We start from the raw sequence: 17,970 nt of genomic DNA, 5'->3' as shown, positions 1-17,970 counted from the left end.
ATAATTCAACTTTTGCTGCATCTTAAATGGGTAACTCAGACTAGTTCACTTGTATCAGCATTTCAGGCACAGATTTGCTGCTTTAACACGTGATCTGTGGTTTTATCTGTGGTTATGCGCGTTATCTTGTTTTTTGGGGAACCCGCACCCTAGAGTGGACTGAATTGATCCGGTTATTGCGACAAAGTGCATGTCCGATATCTTCCTGGCTTCATCTTCAATTTCATCGGCCATTGAGGCTAGAACACTTTACCACTTACTGCGACCTCATACATCCAAAGTGAGCGAGTTGCCTTTGCTGGGTGAGCGTCGCCATCCCTCTTCATAGCGGACCCCCTTGCAAGCTACACCGCGAGCGCAATGTCTTCACCACCCAACCTATTCTCAAGCCTCGACCTCATACCGGGTCTCGATTCGCCCGAGACCATCGTTTCGCCCCGACCTACGCCACTCAGCTCACCGCCTCTACCAACACATCATCATCCTCACCATCGGTCCAAAACAGCTCCCCCGCCCAACTTGTCTCCTCCTGCTCATTCCAGACTCGAAAGGTCGCCTGTGACAGACAGACACGATCATGGGCAACAGCTGAAACAGGGACCAGACCAGGGACAGGATGCAGATCAAAGCTCTTCCAATGAGAGCAGTCCGACCTCCCCCTCGAATCAAACCTCATGTTTGCGTAGGACACCTTCATCCCTCTCGACTGGCTCGTCCAATGGAAACGGCAGTGGAAGGGAGAAGAAACGGCTGAGATTCACTTCGCTGCAAAGCCCTACCCAACCTCAACACGCTGGACCTAGCAGATCCGCAGCAGGCGATATCATCTTTCCCGGCAAATCTCTCGAAGAGGGTAGTCCAATGCTCACCAAGGGGACTAGAGGGATACCGAAGGACCAAGTAGATTACCTGATGAGTGATCCTGGCACACCGAATTTATCTGAGACGTAAGCTTTGGTCGGTCTCGAAGAAGATTGCATTGCACCCCAGCTGCCGCTGAATACCTCACTGATATCATCACTCTCATAGGGCGGACCAGATACGTCGAACTCTATCACTTGCCTCACTTGACTCTTTGCTTCTCATCTCGACCAACCATTCGGGCAAGAGAGACAAGCTGTTAGCTGAAGTGTCCAAAGCTGGGAAAGGACTTGTCTGGAGAGCTCAAGATGAGAAAAGACTCCTACCGCGCGATCCAGAGAGAGCGGGTATATTAGCCCTCAAAAGAGGGTTGAGTAGGTCATGATCGATAGCCATCACCTTTCCCTCGACGGGGCTTCTTCGAAAAGTTCTGCTGGTGACAAAGCTGATAGTTGCCGGTAGGGTCGTTTCTATTGGCTTTCTCCGTTCGAGCCGGTATCAATGTCCTCTTAGCTCTGTTTAGGAATCTTCGAAATAAGCGATTGAAATTAGCTCTCTTCCGCCATGCCATATTCGGACAAGAACCTTTTCGGTTCGGTGCGATGTTGGGTACTTTCACTTTCCTGAATACCCTCACGCTGCACATGCTCAGATTGGCGCCACCGTTGGGGTACTATAAGCGGCGGCTCAGAAATGGGATATTCAACAAACCTACTTTCGGACCGCCGGAGCGCGAGGGCGACGAAGGTGAGAGACGGTGGCAGGCGGCTGTAGCTGGAGCAGTCGGGAGTCTGGGGCTGTTGTGGGAATCGAGAAGTAGAAGAGCGGGTGTTGCGCAGCAGTAAGCTTATCCTTACCGTGCTGCAGGAGTATATGAAGGTGGAACGTTATCTAGAGTTGATTCAACGAGTATTATAGGATGTTTGTACGAGGTCTACAAGCCTCGTATAATCAGTACACACCTCGACTGGGGATACATATACCGCACGGCGATCTGTTGGTCTTCGGCGCATGTTGTGGTCAGATCATGTTTGCTTGGCTCTGCAGTCCGGAAACCATACCGAAGGAATATAGCGCTTGGTGAGCTTGACATTGCAGATCCTTAACCTAGGGCCGACAAAGCTCATACAATTACGAATAGGATTTTGCAGGCGTCGAGAGTACCTTCGTTCGCTGTGAATGCGAATCGAACGATCACTCGACAGAAGATCATCGAGCCTTTACAGGTGGAGAAGGCAATGGCACATCAAGTAGGCTTGTTTTCCTTCTCGAGCATGAAATAAGCTTATGCAAGCAATCTATCAGGGTATTACATCATCGAATATGAAGGCTCTTCAGGAACTGATGGCGAAGATCAAAGAAGGCTTACACCCAGCTGCGGTTCCTTGGTGAGCATCAACCAGGTCAGGCGAGGCGCAGATAGGATGAATGCTTACGTTACCGATCATCATAGCGAGATGGTACATCCTTGGGTCGATAGCTGCACAGAAACCAACATCAGGCGATTCTTCGCTGTCTTCGTGAGTGGCGGCAGAGTTCGAACGGTATATTCTCCGTGTGTGTATCTAACACTTAGTGATTTCCTGGCAGCGATTCATGCTGCCCGTATACTCGGCACTGCATCTTATACCGATGTTAGTCCTGCGTCGGCACCATGTCCAACGAGATCCCTTGCGGATGCTAGCCAGAGCGATATGGGGAATCACCAGGAGTTGTTCCTTCTTAGGTGTCTTCGTGGCTATCTACCAGTGTGAGTCAGCTTTGGAACCAATCGGCCGGTATAGGAAGCTGACATGTGATTGTTCAGCTTTTTTCTGCCTTCGAATACAGTCGATCGAGCAAGGTTGGGGTACGAAGACCCTCACCAAGTTACTGAAGAGGAAAGAAGCCTTCTGGTTGATGGGGTTCAGTACTTGCTTGTCATTACTCGTCGAGGAGAAGGTAAGCGCGTTACGCTATACAATTCAAGCGATGTCTTCGAAAAATCAGCTGACTCAGCTCTGCGCCTTGCTCGCTATCTGTCTTATAGAAACGCCGTGCAGAATTAGGTAAGACTGATCATGATATTGCAAGGGTATCGATAGTGACTGACGATCAATTCAAGCGATGTACGTCCTTCCTCGGGCCCTTGAGTCGGCCTGGTCGAGCGCCAGGAAGAGAGCATGGGTCCCGATCGTACCTTTCGGCGAAACGATCCTGGGCGCAGTAGCCATGGGCATGGTCATGGATGCTTATAAGGTGGGTCCGCTTGTGAACGTTGTGAAGGTGTTCCGACTGACTTTGCTGAATGTCGTCTGCATCGAACAGCATCAACCGGATGCTATGAGTGGGATCGTCAGGAGGTTACTATTCCAGCTAGTTGGGCCTGTATAGGTGGCTTATTCGGGAGTCCGACTGTTGTAGCAAAGTTTGAACAGATATTGCGTTGAGAGACACGACAAGCATTCCCATGCCGTTCTCTCTGGACTGGTGTTATTGCTTTTTTTGCAATTGATCGTCACGTTCTTCCATAGTGCGGAAATGCCTTGTAACGAATATCATTCTCTCCTGTTTAATCATCTCAAGATGTACCATACTGTATCAATATTCGCATTTCGCACTATATCGCAAGTCAGAACCAAAGTAGAATACTTCTCATATGCACATGTGCCGATACGTATGCAAAGTGATTCATCTCTGTCCATTTCATGACTCTCATACTTTGGTTCACGCCGATATGCTCAATGCTCAATGCTCAATGCTCAATGCTCAATGCTCAATGCTCAATGCTCAATGCTCAATGCTCAATGCTCAATGCTCAATGCTCAATGCTCAATGCTCAATGCTCAATGCTCAATGCTCAATGCTCAATGCTCAATGCTCAATGCTCAATGCTCAATGCTCAATGCTCAATGCTCAATGCTCAATGCTCAGTTCTCAACTGCCCCGATGCTCATATGCTCATACACTGACAAAGATATAACATGCCTTAATGAAGAGGATGATCCCTATTTCTATCCCAGTTCCGACCGACCTCGACCTGATCCGACTTCCTCATGCATCTTTGATGTCATGTCATGTCGTATTTGTGTCTTGTCAGACCATGCTAGATGCTATGTGAACCCCCTTATTCCCAATACCCTTCTTACATCATTAACGAACCGCAGACTATCTAACACCGGGATAGATTGTAAGAGCGCTTCGTCGTTCGGATCGGACGTCCATCCTTCGATGGGAAGTGCGTTTGCTGTCGATCACACAAATATCAGCTGATTGTTCCGATTTCTCTATTCTGGGGCGCAAGGGGGCTCTCATGGTCTCAAGGATAGGGGTTTGAAATGACAGAATGGAAAAATGAAGAATGAGAAGCGAGAAGAAGAGTAGACATCTTCGAGGTAGGCAGGCAGTCAGGCTTGACATTACGATTGAGATCGAGGTCGACACTTATATTGGTACTCGTCCAAACCATACCGAACCGAACCAAACCAGATACACTCACCTTTGTTCCAATTATAGCTTACCGGGCTATTATCCATGAAACACACTCTACTCAGATCTTTCTCCACCAACGCCAAGTCCTTGATATAACTTCCATTGGGCTGTAGATGACATGATTCTCTGTACAGTCTCCGAGCAAACAGGTTCCGACCTGCGTCAAGCCATTCTATAACTGGGTCTGCGTATTCGGGCATCGAGGCGGTGAATATCACTAGAGTGTACCATGATGCGACCTTATCAAATGGAACGGAAGAATCACGAGGGGCTGTCAGCTTCTTCGCTCTCTCTCGCGAGGAGCTTACACCCCAAAGACAAAGGAAGACAAGATCGAGTCAAAATCGGTAAAAGGGGAACAGATATCGGACTCACCTTCTTGAGGAAGTGATCCACATAAGGTCTCTTGTAAACATGATACATCGTCGACCGCCCATTCAATACCACCTCAACACTATGTCCCTCTCTATTAGACTTGAATTTCCCGCCCGCCCCTCCCCCGAGCCCGCTGAGACTCAGACCCAATATACCCCCTCCTCCAGACGAGGCAAATCCCCCACTGGCAAATTTGAGCGGTCTCGACGTCGAGTGAATGAGCGTCTCGTCCAGATCCAGAATCAGCGTTTTCTGCAGGTGAAAAGGTGTAGTGGAAATTGCTCGAGGGACTCTGGGAACGGGCAAAGCGGCATTCAAGATGTTGTGTGGTTTACGGAAGATCGATGAGTCGGCTTTGGTTTTTGGTGCAAGAACGGTGGGATCTAGGATTGAGGTGGATATTGGATTAGCTAAGATTGAGGATTTTTTAGGTGTGGTCGATGTTGGTATATTCGCGTTGAGGTCTACATCTTTATCTTCGGCATGGTCACTCGCCGCCGAAATGGGCAATGTGAGTGACGGAGGTGGATTCTTGGCTAAAGGATTCGATAAAATGGATGTGGGTGATGGCGGTCGCTGAAAACTCGTGAAAGCTGGATTTTTCTTGCCTCCGGACGTCCCAGAAGCAGATTCTGAACTCGAGAATGAGGGTGAGAGTGAGTCGAGTGAAGGGTTATGTTTTGGAGTAGCTGATTTAAGCCTGAAAGTAAAATTTGCATGATTAGGTGTAGAAATTGAGCTGGTGTCATTGTTGGCTTTCTCGTCGTCTATTGTAGCCGATGCAAAGTCATCGTCGGAAGGCGGTGGTGCGTCAAGCGATTCTTGTGTTGAAGGCGCACGAGTGACTAAAGGGTCTATCCAATTTTCATCGAGATCTTCTTCTTCATCCTCTTCTTCGGACGTTTCGTTCGAGTTTGATTTCAGGTTCAATTCACGTTCAATCTCACTCCCCGATCCTTCTATTTCTATTTCCCCGTCTTTGTCCGTTGCGCTTGACTTTTTGGATTTATGAAGATGATCGTTCCCTTCTGATATTCCTGCAGAAACCATCAAGCTCTCCCCCAATTCCCTTAGTACCCCGACTCCCACTGCGCCACTCGAGAGCTTGGAGGATCTACGTATTCGCGTATGCGTGCGCGTTCTACTCCGCCCTGATCGGGTCTCGCCCACCAGACTCGTCCAGAAGGAAAGTAAGATGGACCATAGCACCAGGGCGATGCGTAGTAAGATGGGAGTGGTGGGAGGCGGTACTTTGATAGAGGAGTAAGTGGTGATTATACCTTTTGGCCGTTTCCGGCGAGCGGGAACGGTGTAGGTGCCAGTTGTTGAGGTAGAAGACGTAGAAGGGGTAGGACGACGCCGGGATTTGGGACGAGGTGTCGGTGGGAGGTTCGATAACCGAGGTGAAGGGGATGCGGAGGCGGATGAGTTTGAGAGTGTGGAAGGAGGATTAGGAGGGGTCACAGTTCGGACCAAGGGTGTTTTAGAGAAAGAGGAAGAGGAAGAGGCAGATGGAGCAGGGGAGGCGAAGGAGAAGAAAGAGAAGACGTAGGAGTCGAGTCGTGAGAGGGTATTCATCTGCATTCGTATTGATGTTGATGCCATTTCGAACGACATAAGACGAGGTGATGTCAGCGCAGCGATGGAGCACAAGAGATGAACGTGGGATGTGCGCTGTTTCCGCAAAGAGCAGGAAGGCAATGAGGTCACGACTGACCTTGATGATATAATGCTATATAAACATGATCTACCAGTATCTCTTTGTTCCGCTACGCTGTCGTCGCTTGAGCTTGAAACTGAGAAGTGAGATTCAGGTTCGGGTTATGTCGTACACTCCCTTTCGGCGTGAGGGTCGTCTTAGTCGCCCTGATCAATACTTCAATTTTAGATAACCTTGGTGGCCGCTCGAACGGTGTCGGTCAGTCTGTCTCCAGATACCAGGAATGACCCAGGAAGGGATGTACGTTGAGGATCAATACTGTGTATGCTGAAGGATGAATGACAATATCAACGAAGCAGATAGACGGACAGATAGGCCATGTTGTCTTTGTGCCTTTTGTCAGTCAGTCATCCTTCGGAACAACGCGATTTAACCGGACCCTATTCTAACCTGAGCATATCATACTAACTTTGCCCCACTCCAAATGCTCAAATCGTGGGGATGCTTAGTACACTATGCTAAGTAATTGGGTATCATCCCAACGTCTTCATTCCACGCATTCACTTACAAGTGAAGACTGCAAGCAAGACGTTTACATTCCACATGCATATACAATATGAACAACGAGTGTTGATATCGATATAATGTTATCACTTTGCATTTCGTGTCATTTACATTCTTTACTTTGTATATTTTCTTTATATGTCAACCTGAATTCTCAAATCTACATAGAATATGGAAGAGATTTCAACGTTGATATGTCAAGACCAATATGCCCCAGTCAAATCAAGTGGATCTTCCAAGGTAATATTGGCCTCGTCTCGGAGCTCGCTCTTTGAAGAACTCGCAATCGAGATCATCGTGAGGAGGTCAAGGTAAAATGTGAAAAGAGGCGGAAGCGGAATATGACGGATAGACAGAGAGAACTGTATTTTGCAATTACGAGAGAGACGGACGACAGGAAAGCTTGTAGGCGGGCGGAATGGCGAAGACATTTTTGAACAAGGGGGAGGAAGAGGAAAGGGTGAGACGATGTTCTGAAGGAAAGGAGAACCGATTCATGGAGAAAAGATGATTGACCACGCGAGATTGTGCATTTAAGCAGTCTCTGGACCATCTTGGTTTTGGTTGACACCTAAGCAACGAACAGACCCTGTCAGCAAAACGAAGATTCTGATGTAGTTCCGGCTCGACAAACTCACGTCTCTCCTTCTCGGACTCGAGTTGAGAGTAGAGGAGCATCAATGCTCTCTCAGTGGATTCGGGTGTACCTTGAATGGTGAACATTCTTTCACCAGTCTCGTCGTGAGGTACCTTGGCAATAGAGATTCTCGAACCAGAGAGACGTCTGATCTCGGTGATCTTGGACCCGCCTCTACCGATGATGCAACCAACCATATCGCTGGGGATAGAGATGTTCTGTGTTCTGAGGTTGGGGTCATTGAGGTTGATGATGGGATTCTCAGATTGTCTTCTCTCGCCACCGACTCCTGCTAAGGGTCCAACACCACCTGCGACACCAGAGATAGAGGCTCGGGGTACGGCGGATCCTCTTCGCTCGCCAGTAGGGAAGGGGTTGCCGAAACCTGCAGCAACGGAAGTTCTTCTAATTCCTCCAGTTGGACCAGTAACGGCTTGAGCACCTAATCCACCGGCTAAGACACCAGCATCGCCCGCTGCTCCAGGGTGGTAGAGAACGGTTCCGGCTCCTCGGTCGAAGTCTTCCTGAAGGCACTTGGCGATCTCAGCAACGGCAGTCTTGATTGCGTCGACGGATCCTTGGACTTCGACGACTCGCTCGGTAGATTGGGGTAACATCTCCTTGGAGGCTACCATTCGAGCACCTGAGAGATCTTGGATCTGCTTGATCTTCAGACCGGATCGACCAATGACGGTACCCATGAGATTGTGGGAAATGAGCAATCTGATGGAAGTGAAGGAGCCGACTGGAGGAGGTGGGAGCGAAGAGTCGGAAAGGGGAGTCTCGAGAAGGAGTCGAGCTATTTCAGCATAGGCGGAAGAGACGGACTCGAGATCTCCGGACACGCTGAAGACTCGGTCTTGTACACCAGGTACAACTTTTGATACTCCGGCCTTGACACCGGTGAGGTTCCTGATGGAAGCGATGGTCGCTCCGGCTTTTCCAATGATGATACCGGCTTCTTTGGTAGAGACCAATGATCGAAGAGAGAGAGGGTGATCACCATTCTCAGCAGAGGCGGGGGCAGCAGCGCTAGCTGAGGGAGGAGAAGCGGCACGAGGAGCGGTGGCCTCTTGCGAGGTCTTGGGAGAGACTTGGTCTAAAGGCATGACGGGACGGTACGGGTGGCGATATTCAGGAATTTGTGAAGGGACAGACGCAATCATGTCAGCTCGAAGGTCAGGCATAATTTTGACAGGTAAGGTAAGCAGGGGTCAGAAGGCGGCCAAATGGATGGGCACGCGCATGTGCAAAATGCATCGACTCGATACGAAAAGGCAATGCGGACTTACCAGGAGCGATGTCGGACATGATGAACGAGGTTGCGAGGGTGGGTATAGGTTATGAGAAGCGGTGGAGTTGAAGTGGAGAGGAGAGATTCGAGGTCTAGACGGAGTCGGATAGGTGACTTGCGAGTAGGTGTAGGTGTGGGGAGGGTGAGTGTGACGAGGTAGAGGATGAGCGTAGTTGAGGTGAAGAAAGGAGAAAGAGTGATTAGAAGATGGGGGAGGACGTTGATGAAAAGAAGCGGAGTGTGAGTGAGTGGGTGAGGAGGGTGGTCGTGCGGTGTGGGTGTGTGTGCGTGTGTATTTGCTTGGCTACGCTTGACTGACTGACTGAATGGTTATGTTAATTTGCCTGCATTCCAGGTGGAGTAAGAGTGGCAAGTTCCGCTAGTGGCAAATACCGTTCTCTTGCAAACAGGCACGGTTATAAGGGATAAGGGCAACTTGCATTTCCCGGTTTTGCATGTCTCACTTGGTTGAACTGTATACACCGCGAGCTGGAAATGCGAGAATACGAGATGACTAGCTGAATCCTGAGTCAGTCCTGAGTAGACTGTGAAGCGTACGAGATGCAGATCTTCGCTCGATCCTAGACTGTATCGTTGGTATACTGCAGTAAACGACATACCTCGGTTGGCTTCTTCAAGAAGAACAGTGTTGGATCCTACCATCAATCACCGACTACTCCATCCGGAGATACCAATGCTTTGACGTTCTCCTGTCTGATAGGCAAACACTTTAACGGGTTTCGCAGTGCCGTGGGCTGTAAGATCCAACCCCTCGGTGCTCTTTCAAAGGTAGGGTAGGATAACATACAACGGTATATAAACAATCCACTCATAATGTCAAATTCACCTTCAAACCAAACCGCGGCTCAAGCGGACGAGGCCTCGAGCTCGGATGTGACGCCGAGCCAATACATCCCAATATCCATTCAAACATTCCTCACAGAGCTGAATGAGATATACAAGAAGAACAAGGGAGTACTCCCGGCGGGGATATACGAGATTCGAGGGGAAGACGACAAGATGTACGAAGTTGAGGTGAAGGAGGATTTAGATAATGTCAAGATGATGAGGGGCGCAAGTAAGTTTTACGGGAAGAGATATCCTACGGAAGAGCGAGAATGGGTTTTCAGGTGGATCAGGTAATCAGGCCACCATAGATTAGATGTATTTTCATCGCCAAGTCCTTACTGTCATCATCCGTAGGTCCTGTCAACGTGGATCAAAACGCCAAATTTGCTTGAACAGTACCCTTTTGTTGTGATAGCATGCTACATTGTGATCTGTGATTTGGGCACTTATCTTCTTGTCATATGCGACTGTGATGCAGCACATCTTGCAGCAGTGATATCACTACTCGAGCTGGATCCCGAGCTCACAGCGACCCCAGCTGCGTGGTGTCTGGACGTCTGGACGTATCGGTACAGGCAGCAACAATAACACTGTACAACGGCGATGTCCGACTCATCCTACAATGAAACGTGTCGCAACCCTTTTCAAAGCTGACGAAAGAACGCCACTCTCTTTCTCCGTCTCGGCGATATATTCCACCCAAATTTGAACCCATCCGAAAATCCCTCTGGCTCTCGATCCTCACTCACTCACTACCACAGTTTAAGCTGATTCATCCTCCCAACTCTTTCTTCTCCTTTTCTCTTCTTCAAGCTTTTCTCGAGGATCCATAGTTGGTTAGACAAAAGCTCGTCAAGATGCAAATCTTCGTCAAAACGTGAGTCGAGTGCGGAGGCTGCTTTGCTAGTTGCTAGTCGCCAGTAACAAAGTATGAATGAAATATACTGACCTTTTGCCTTGACCTCATCTCCAGCCTCACGGGTAAAACCATCACCCTCGAGGTCGAGTCCTCGGACACCATCGACAATGTCAAGTCCAAGATCCAAGACAAGGAAGGTATCCCTCCCGACCAACAACGATTAATCTTCGCCGGTAAACAGCTCGAAGACGGTCGAACCCTCTCCGACTACAACATCCAGAAGGAGTCCACTCTTCACTTGGTGTTAAGATTGCGAGGTGGTATGGCCAAGAAGCGTAAGAAGAAGAATTACGTGAGTCTGAGTTTCACTTATACGAGTCGCCCCGGTGACGAGAGGCCCTCTTCTCCCATTAACAAATCATTCTCTCATTGCTATGGGTTTTGCCACCCATACCTCATATCCCATCAAATCGTTTGAATGTCAAAGATGAGAAACGAACAATATGCTGACCAATCATATACGCTCGGCGAAATATAGACCACCCCCAAGAAGATCAAGCACAAGAGAAAGAAGGTCAAGATGGCCATCCTCAAGTACTACAAGGTCGGGTCTGACGGTAAAATCCAACGACTCCGAAGAGAGTGTCCCGCCCCTCAATGCGGTGCTGGTGTCTTCATGGCCTGGCACAAGGACAGACAATCCTGCGGAAAATGTGGTCTTACCTACACTTTCGAGCCAGGAACCAAGCCCACCGTCGCTTAGATCGATCAATCAATCACTACTCCCAATAATCTAGCACTTCCTAGCTCTTAGTGAAGTGAAGTGAGATGAGTGGATTGGGTAGATCGACGATCGACTGGATTGGGTGGATTGGATTCGGTAAAGATGGATTATGTAGTTCGAGTTATCCTTAATGCATATACTTCATGCCGATCGTCATTGTTTCGTTCTCCTTTTACATTGCTCAGCTGCTTGTCTCACTTGCTGCATTTGATCAATTGCCATGATGATCAGAAGACAATGGCTCGGGTAACAACAACGCAATGACACACATGAATTTGAGATGCGATGCATCATGAATATGGTAACGGGTACAACGAATATTCAAGACAATAAGCAATGCAATCTGTATCTTCTAGCTTCCTTGGTGGTGTTGAATTGAAATCCGCAACAGAGTACGAAAGTTTGGCAGGCATAAATCCCCTATCCCTGACTGATCCTCAGATCTTAGATCATAGATCACAGGTCCTGCAATACCCGTTCCATGGCCCATTCAACACTTTCCGGAGTGAACAGCGGTGCGCTTGCGCTTGCGCTTTCACTTCCGTCTTCCGGTTGATGTATATCCAGCGGAACGTGGATCACCTTGATACCCGATGCCTGTGAAATCAAGAAGTCAACAATTTGCCAGTAGGCGAGAAGAGGGAGCGACGAAGAATTGGGATGGATGAACGATTATCAGTCTGTGAAGAGTCGAGATGAGACGAGAAACGACACGACACGACATACTTTGATCACATATTCATCAATAACCATCTTACTACCCTCAAGACAAATGACGTGCGATATAATAGTAGACATCTTCAACCTTTCTTCAGTCCCATTCCTGCCGAGGTCATTATACATGGTACCTGGATCAGAGCGTTTTCCAGGACGATTGTAATGCTTGAGCATGGCAAAGATCGTCGTTAGGTATTCTGAGGCTGTATAATCTGGAGTCTCTCTGTCGTTGGAGGAATTTACTAGAAATGAGACCAAGCAGACTCGCTCCCATCAGCAATGCGTTGGCACCTCGGCTAAGACTTTGGCTCTGGGTTCGATTTTGACATGAATAAGGAAAGTAACAATTGAGAACTCACGTAATAACACTTTTGCTTTGAGGTTCTGAGAGCCAGCTATATGGCTCGCCAATCCCCTCAATGCTAGACAAGGTACGATCGAAGTCCATAATGATCCGCAAGAATAGACTAGTATGTCTCGTTGGTGCAGCGAATCAAGGAAGTCGGAATTCGGTTCTGGATATATTTCCTACATCGACCAAAACAGAGTCCGATCAAAAGGACAATTCATCAGTCAATTCACAGAAAAAACCTCATATGAGATGAGGCAATACGATCATGCCGAGAAAGTGGAAGTTGAGACGCCGGTCTCAGTGAGGCCACTCACCTGACCATATAGGTTGATATAGAACACTCTTTCTATCCTACTTTCCAACGGCTTTTCCTCCTCCCCCTTCCTATACCCTATATTACTCCCACTTTCGTCAGCCCGAGCTCCAGGTTCAGCTGAGTTCGACCACCCTTCTTCGCCCTCGTTGATCTGACCGAATGCCTCCACATGTAAAGTGCGCGGACTTGTGAATGCCGTATCTGGGGTATCGAATGTCCTTGAATCTCGCCTGAAATGATTCCGTATATTCGCAGGGACGGATGTCTTCGGCTGGGCATTAGTATGTGATGAGAGGGGTGTCGGTGTTGGCGTGTTGTGGCCTGAAGGCGAATTCGAATTGGGCGTTGGGAGCGAAGGGTGTAAGGTTACAGGAGAAGTAGGATGTGAAATATTGCATTGTCCCACTAAGACCGTCGAGTCTAGTAGTTGAGCGGCAATAGTGACTGTCTGATTGGTATTTATGACTGGGATCACTTGAACGCCGTGATTCACCCCAGCGATGGATTTGAAAAGGAAGATGGCGCTCGGTAAACTGCCGAACAAGTCTCTGGCGCCAGTGAGGAATCCGTTACCCAAGGAAAAGTTTCGGAAGGAGAATCGTTTGTGCGCGCGTTTCAAACAGAGCGTCTGGAAATGGACGAGGAAGGCTATTTGAGGCGCATACGATAAATTGGACTAATTTAGCGATTCTCGCCCGCTTCCAATGGCATGACGGTCTGCAGGATGGAGATCCCTGACTCACCACGTATACATTCCTTCTTATCTTCGCCTATACCGTCCCACAGCTCGCTCCGCCCTTCGACGATCTCGTGCCACAATTCCCGCACCTCCTTTTCGGGGGACGTTGAGGGAAAGCGGTATGCTAGGAGATTGTAAATTGCTAATCTCTCCAATTCGTCTTTCGTGCTTGGATCGGTGACCAGAGGTATCAGACGAATAAGTCGAGAGCCTATACGCAACGTGATTCAGTTCACATGATGACCTGAAAGAACGCCGTTCGATGAGAACTACGGGACGGTGTCGCTTCTACACCATGCTTGATAGAACTACATGATAGTGAGTACTCACGGATATCACCTATACTGGGTCCCCCGAAACATCTGAGTATCTCCGAACTCGACCCGCCATCATCAGATACAGGCAAGACGAAGGCAGGCGAATTTCCGAATGCACTGGCTATCGAGTTGGCACCTGTTCCTCCGGATATTATCAGGTAATTTAGGTCTTTTGCTTTTCTTCCCTCTCCCACTTTCGCTTCTGCTTTCGCTTCTGCTTTGGCCGCAAACTCGTTCTTTTCGTCTGACGTACCCACGTTTCCGTTGATTGTGGGTGTCCGCACGTGAGTCTCCACTTGGTCCGTGGAGACGATCGTAGGCGACTCGACGAATACTGAATCTGAGCCGAAAGAGGGTTTACGCGCCGTTTTCCGGGTTGTCATTGATATTGATATTGTGGGGACAGGATGAGCCATTGTAAGGTCCCCAAGAGAATGGGTGGTACGACGTCTGACAAAGAGATTTCTACAAGAAAAGCAGGGTTGGATTGACTGATAGATGTTATATATATGTTGTCTTAGATCGCTGATTCATACCGGCGATATGAATATGAGGGTTACGGTGACCAGCTTCGAGATCTGCTCTTGAGTGCTTTCATTGATACTCGTAAAATGAGAAAGGATGACCGGCCCAAATTCCGAATGAACTGCCAGGCCAGGAATGTCGATGACGACAAAGATATCGATGATGACGAAGAAGATGGCCAGCTTCTTGAGGCCCTATGATCTGATGCGCCGTTACGAGCTGAGGCTGAACTGCATGGACAAGAGGCGTGAAGCCTTTCGAGATCGGTAATTCGGAAGAAGAAGATGGCGAAAACGATATTTCGTGGTCTTCGTTACAATCACAGTCACGGAATGTCACTCGTGATGAATAGATGAATACGGGGCCCAAAATGATTCCAAGCTAGATGATCCGATCCGGTACCGGTTGTAATGATATACTGTAATGATATTAGGAAAATAACTGTAATGAATTAGGAATCTAGGATTAGGGATGGGACGATGACGGCAGAATAGGAACGGGTTGACCCGCTCGACGAGCTCGCTCGCGTTTGACTTGCATGATACCACCTTTATGCAACTGGATTGAGGAGTTACTCTTTTACTCCTTGAATCAGGACATCACTTGCGGCAAGCACATAGATATAGTGAATCTGCATACTTCCGAGATAGTCTGCTCAGACTAGACGGCTGGTATCTACAGTGAAGAGGTTCAGGCAAAATGCAACGAAAAGCCCTCAAACAAGTAAGTTAAATTCCATACCCAAATCGCTTAGTTCGACGACCATCCCTAGCCTCAGCCTCATACTGATGCCGATGCTGATTGCATGATATAGCTGGGCAAGGTCACCCAATGGACGAACGAAAAAGTGAGCTGCCCTCGCGATGCTGCATCTTTCTGCCAACACGCGTGACGTTTTGGCGCTGACGGGAGGTGGATATCAGGTCTTCTCAGGAGAGAAGACGAACCTCTCTTCGGAATTTACAGACTTCGAAAAAGAGATTGATGTTAGAAGAATCGGGATCGAGAGGTAAATACGAACGACTCGACATGACTGATCACTATCTTGTCTCCTCTTGTCGGACTCGTAGGTCTTGATGCTGACGTGCAAGCTGATTTCTGTGTGCCGCACAGACTCCACGCTACGTCATTACCGTTCTTCAACCAACTCACAAAGGTCAAACCTACCGCCGACCCCTTTCCGCCGCCTGGATCAGGCAAGGACAAGATCACATACACTGAAGCCTTGGGCTTGGTCATGATTGATTATGGAGATGAGATAGGCGAAGAGTACGGTAAGCTTTCATCCCGTTGTCAAGCTCGAAGACCAGCTTATATTGGTCACAGGCGATGGTTTGTCCAAATACGGAAGAGCTAGATGTAGGCTTGCTGCTGTAAGTCTAGGTAGGGTCTACTTCTCACGATTCGGAGAAGCTCATGTAGGTGTTGGCACACCAGGCTCAAGAGGATTTCAGTGCTAAATTAGGAGATGGGTATATCGCTGGAATGGGTGAGCACGATTTAGTACTTTTGACAAATAACGTACTAAATGAGGTTGGATGGGTTCGTAGAGGCCGCACTGGCAGCTGTGAATGAATATAAGGCGTTGAGGAAGAAGCTGGATTCAAGGAGGTGCGTTGCCTCACCGAAGAGCGTACATGGCAACAAGCTAAATGGCCCCGATCTCAATCGTATATTTCAGATTGGCACTGGATGCCGCTATATCGAAAGCTCAAAATAGTAAGAAGGACCAGTACGCTTTGGAGGAGGAGATCAACATCGCCAAGGCTAGGTTGTGAGTCGTGTATCTTGCCGTTTTGTGCTGTCCGACCATTGACGGATTTGTACTCATGCAGTGAGGAGATCGAGGAAGAAACTCAGCAGCGAATGATAGGCATACAAGAAACTGAAGAAAGCCAAATAAGCGAGTTAAAGCTTTTCCTGGAAGCCGAATTGGAGTATCATAGTGCATGTCATGATATACTGAATGATCTCCACAGCAATTGGGCAGGCAGGTAAGTGGTTCCAGCCCGACCTCTCGATCTCAATGCATTTGATGCGGACCCACAGCTCACCTAATGTCAGCGGCAGCAGATCCATGACGACTCGTGCTAGGTCCAACACAGCCACTTCGTCTAGATCGCTCGGTCGAACCGCCGTGACTCGATCTCACACGTCACGACACGGTCTACCTCAATCGTCGGAGGACGAGGGAACGATGACTGCCAATCGATCAAGATCGCATAGCAATGCATCTGCCTCATCAGCGGGGAAGACGAAAGAGAAAAGGTCAATGTTGCCCTCTTTCGGATCATTCGGTAAGAAATCAGGTCTCTCGGCCGCTACGTCGTCGCACAAGAAAAAGTCCTCATATGGCAAAGAAAAATTCAACGACTCCAAGGCGGCGCTGAATTCGGAAGATTCGGAGGAAGACAACGACTTCACCTCTACATACGGTAGGACAAGGTCGACATCTCAATTATCGGCTTCCAGCTCGTTGAGACAAGATGCCTATCAGCCACCCATCATGCGCCGAGCCCTGACCTCTCCGCCTAATCCGACTGCACGATATGCCGATCCGCACGCGCAATATGTCAAAGCGTTGTACGATTATAGTGGGAATGCAGCAGACGAGCTGAGCTTGAGAGTCGGACAGGTCATAAAGGTGACTACGCAAGTATCGGATGATTGGTGGATTGGCGAGTGTGATGGCAGATCCGGACTCTTCCCTAAAGCATATACAGAAGAGTATGTTCCAACACCTCAAACCGCTGTTCCGCCACCTATGCCAACTAGAAGATTACCGCCCTCCTCGAACCCTGTGATAACGCAAAGATCTATGCCGCCTCCGCCAACAGCCGGCGCGGAGAACCGTAATGATTTGCCGCCTTCTCCTGAAGTGGGATATGGAGGATCGGAGTTCGACTTTGAATCAGAACTAGAGTCTGACGCGGCGCATGGATTTAGCGACGGCGAGCATAATGCTACTGCCTCATTGGCTGCTGAAGCTCATCCAGTCGCTTCTACCACGGCTGGAAATGGGAGTGGAGGTGGAAGTGGAAGTAGGTCGAGATCAAATACGCTGAATAAGAAAGCTGCACCACCTCCTCCACCATCAAGACGATCAGCTTCCTCAAACAACCTCTTGACTTCAGCTTCGTTCGGAAGTTCCCCTTCGAATGGTGCTTCAGCGATGAATCTCGCTCCGCCCGTACCGGTCTTTGGCAGGAACAGATCCAACACAGCTACGAAAGTTGCTTCGCCTTTCGCTGGATCGGAAGATGATGAATCGGATCATGATGCGATCTACACCAACAACAACGCCAATGTCCATGGGATCAACAATACTCCCCCGACCTTGTCATCTGGATTATCGTCTATGCACCTTTCTCAAGCGGCCGGGGGGACTAAAGCGGGACAATGTGGGACGTGTGGATGCGAAGATTTTACCCAGAATGTGTTTAAGAGTAAAGGCACTTGTTCGACTTGTTTCCATGCTCATTGATTGGTTTTGTCAGTGGGGTGGAATGCAATTTTGACTATTCTGGAAGCGCAAAATTGGTGGACAGGAATACGTCTAGCTTGACTAAAGGATGATAGTAGAATGTAGACATTCTAGATGCGCAGGAGGAGGAGAGTGTAATATATACGGCTGGGTGGAGTTATGTAGC

The 17,970-nt window shown here is 48.7% G+C and overlaps 7 protein-coding genes across 7 annotated transcripts; 4 read left to right on the top strand and 3 right to left on the bottom strand.

Moving 5' to 3' along the window:
• Nucleotides 1-360: 360 nt before the first annotated feature.
• I303_105131 (uncharacterized protein) lies at nucleotides 361-3,234 on the top strand (the record flags this gene model as incomplete). Its single annotated transcript, XM_018408716.1, has 12 exons — nucleotides 361-947; nucleotides 1,030-1,235; nucleotides 1,324-1,702; nucleotides 1,780-1,941; nucleotides 2,003-2,111; nucleotides 2,167-2,249; nucleotides 2,315-2,381; nucleotides 2,452-2,611; nucleotides 2,669-2,802; nucleotides 2,891-2,909; nucleotides 2,966-3,099; nucleotides 3,169-3,234. 12 exons carry the CDS (start codon nucleotides 361-363, stop codon nucleotides 3,232-3,234), a joined length of 2,106 nt encoding a protein of 701 aa, XP_018262407.1.
• Nucleotides 3,235-3,953: 719 nt separating this feature from the next.
• On the bottom strand, nucleotides 3,954-6,285 carry I303_105130 (uncharacterized protein; the record flags this gene model as incomplete). The annotated part of the gene is made up of 3 exons (XM_018408717.1): nucleotides 3,954-4,087; nucleotides 4,340-4,571; nucleotides 4,708-6,285. 3 exons carry the CDS (start codon nucleotides 6,283-6,285, stop codon nucleotides 3,954-3,956), a joined length of 1,944 nt encoding a protein of 647 aa, XP_018262408.1.
• Nucleotides 6,286-7,464: 1,179 nt separating this feature from the next.
• On the bottom strand, nucleotides 7,465-8,677 carry I303_105129 (uncharacterized protein; the record flags this gene model as incomplete). The annotated part of the gene is made up of 2 exons (XM_018408718.1): nucleotides 7,465-7,502; nucleotides 7,570-8,677. 2 exons carry the CDS (start codon nucleotides 8,675-8,677, stop codon nucleotides 7,465-7,467), a joined length of 1,146 nt encoding a protein of 381 aa, XP_018262409.1.
• Nucleotides 8,678-9,696: 1,019 nt separating this feature from the next.
• I303_105128 (uncharacterized protein) lies at nucleotides 9,697-10,005 on the top strand (the record flags this gene model as incomplete). The annotated part of the gene is made up of 1 exon (XM_018408719.1): nucleotides 9,697-10,005. The coding sequence occupies one exon, from the start codon at nucleotides 9,697-9,699 to the stop codon at nucleotides 10,003-10,005; it is 309 nt and encodes a 102-aa protein (XP_018262410.1).
• A 563-nt stretch (nucleotides 10,006-10,568) lies between these two features.
• On the top strand, nucleotides 10,569-11,333 carry I303_105127 (ubiquitin-40S ribosomal protein S27a; the record flags this gene model as incomplete). Its single annotated transcript, XM_018408720.1, has 3 exons — nucleotides 10,569-10,588; nucleotides 10,685-10,922; nucleotides 11,109-11,333. The coding sequence occupies 3 exons, from the start codon at nucleotides 10,569-10,571 to the stop codon at nucleotides 11,331-11,333; spliced, it is 483 nt and encodes a 160-aa protein (XP_018262411.1).
• A 477-nt stretch (nucleotides 11,334-11,810) lies between these two features.
• I303_105126 (uncharacterized protein) lies at nucleotides 11,811-14,178 on the bottom strand (the record flags this gene model as incomplete). The annotated part of the gene is made up of 6 exons (XM_018408721.1): nucleotides 11,811-11,951; nucleotides 12,081-12,313; nucleotides 12,431-12,599; nucleotides 12,738-13,387; nucleotides 13,483-13,689; nucleotides 13,809-14,178. The coding sequence occupies 6 exons, from the start codon at nucleotides 14,176-14,178 to the stop codon at nucleotides 11,811-11,813; spliced, it is 1,770 nt and encodes a 589-aa protein (XP_018262412.1).
• An 841-nt stretch (nucleotides 14,179-15,019) lies between these two features.
• Nucleotides 15,020-17,804, top strand: I303_105125 (uncharacterized protein; the record flags this gene model as incomplete). Its single annotated transcript, XM_065969098.1, has 10 exons — nucleotides 15,020-15,043; nucleotides 15,135-15,167; nucleotides 15,244-15,329; nucleotides 15,434-15,594; nucleotides 15,647-15,693; nucleotides 15,758-15,809; nucleotides 15,871-15,931; nucleotides 16,002-16,094; nucleotides 16,156-16,314; nucleotides 16,385-17,804. The coding sequence occupies 10 exons, from the start codon at nucleotides 15,020-15,022 to the stop codon at nucleotides 17,802-17,804; spliced, it is 2,136 nt and encodes a 711-aa protein (XP_065825170.1).
• Between the last annotated feature and the right edge of the window lie 166 nt (nucleotides 17,805-17,970).

The sequence above is a fragment of the Kwoniella dejecticola genome, chromosome 6 (assembly GCF_000512565.2).
Source record: "Kwoniella dejecticola CBS 10117 chromosome 6, complete sequence".
Lineage (NCBI taxonomy): Eukaryota > Fungi > Basidiomycota > Tremellomycetes > Tremellales > Cryptococcaceae > Kwoniella > Kwoniella dejecticola.
This window is presented reverse-complemented; position numbering and strand designations above follow the sequence as displayed.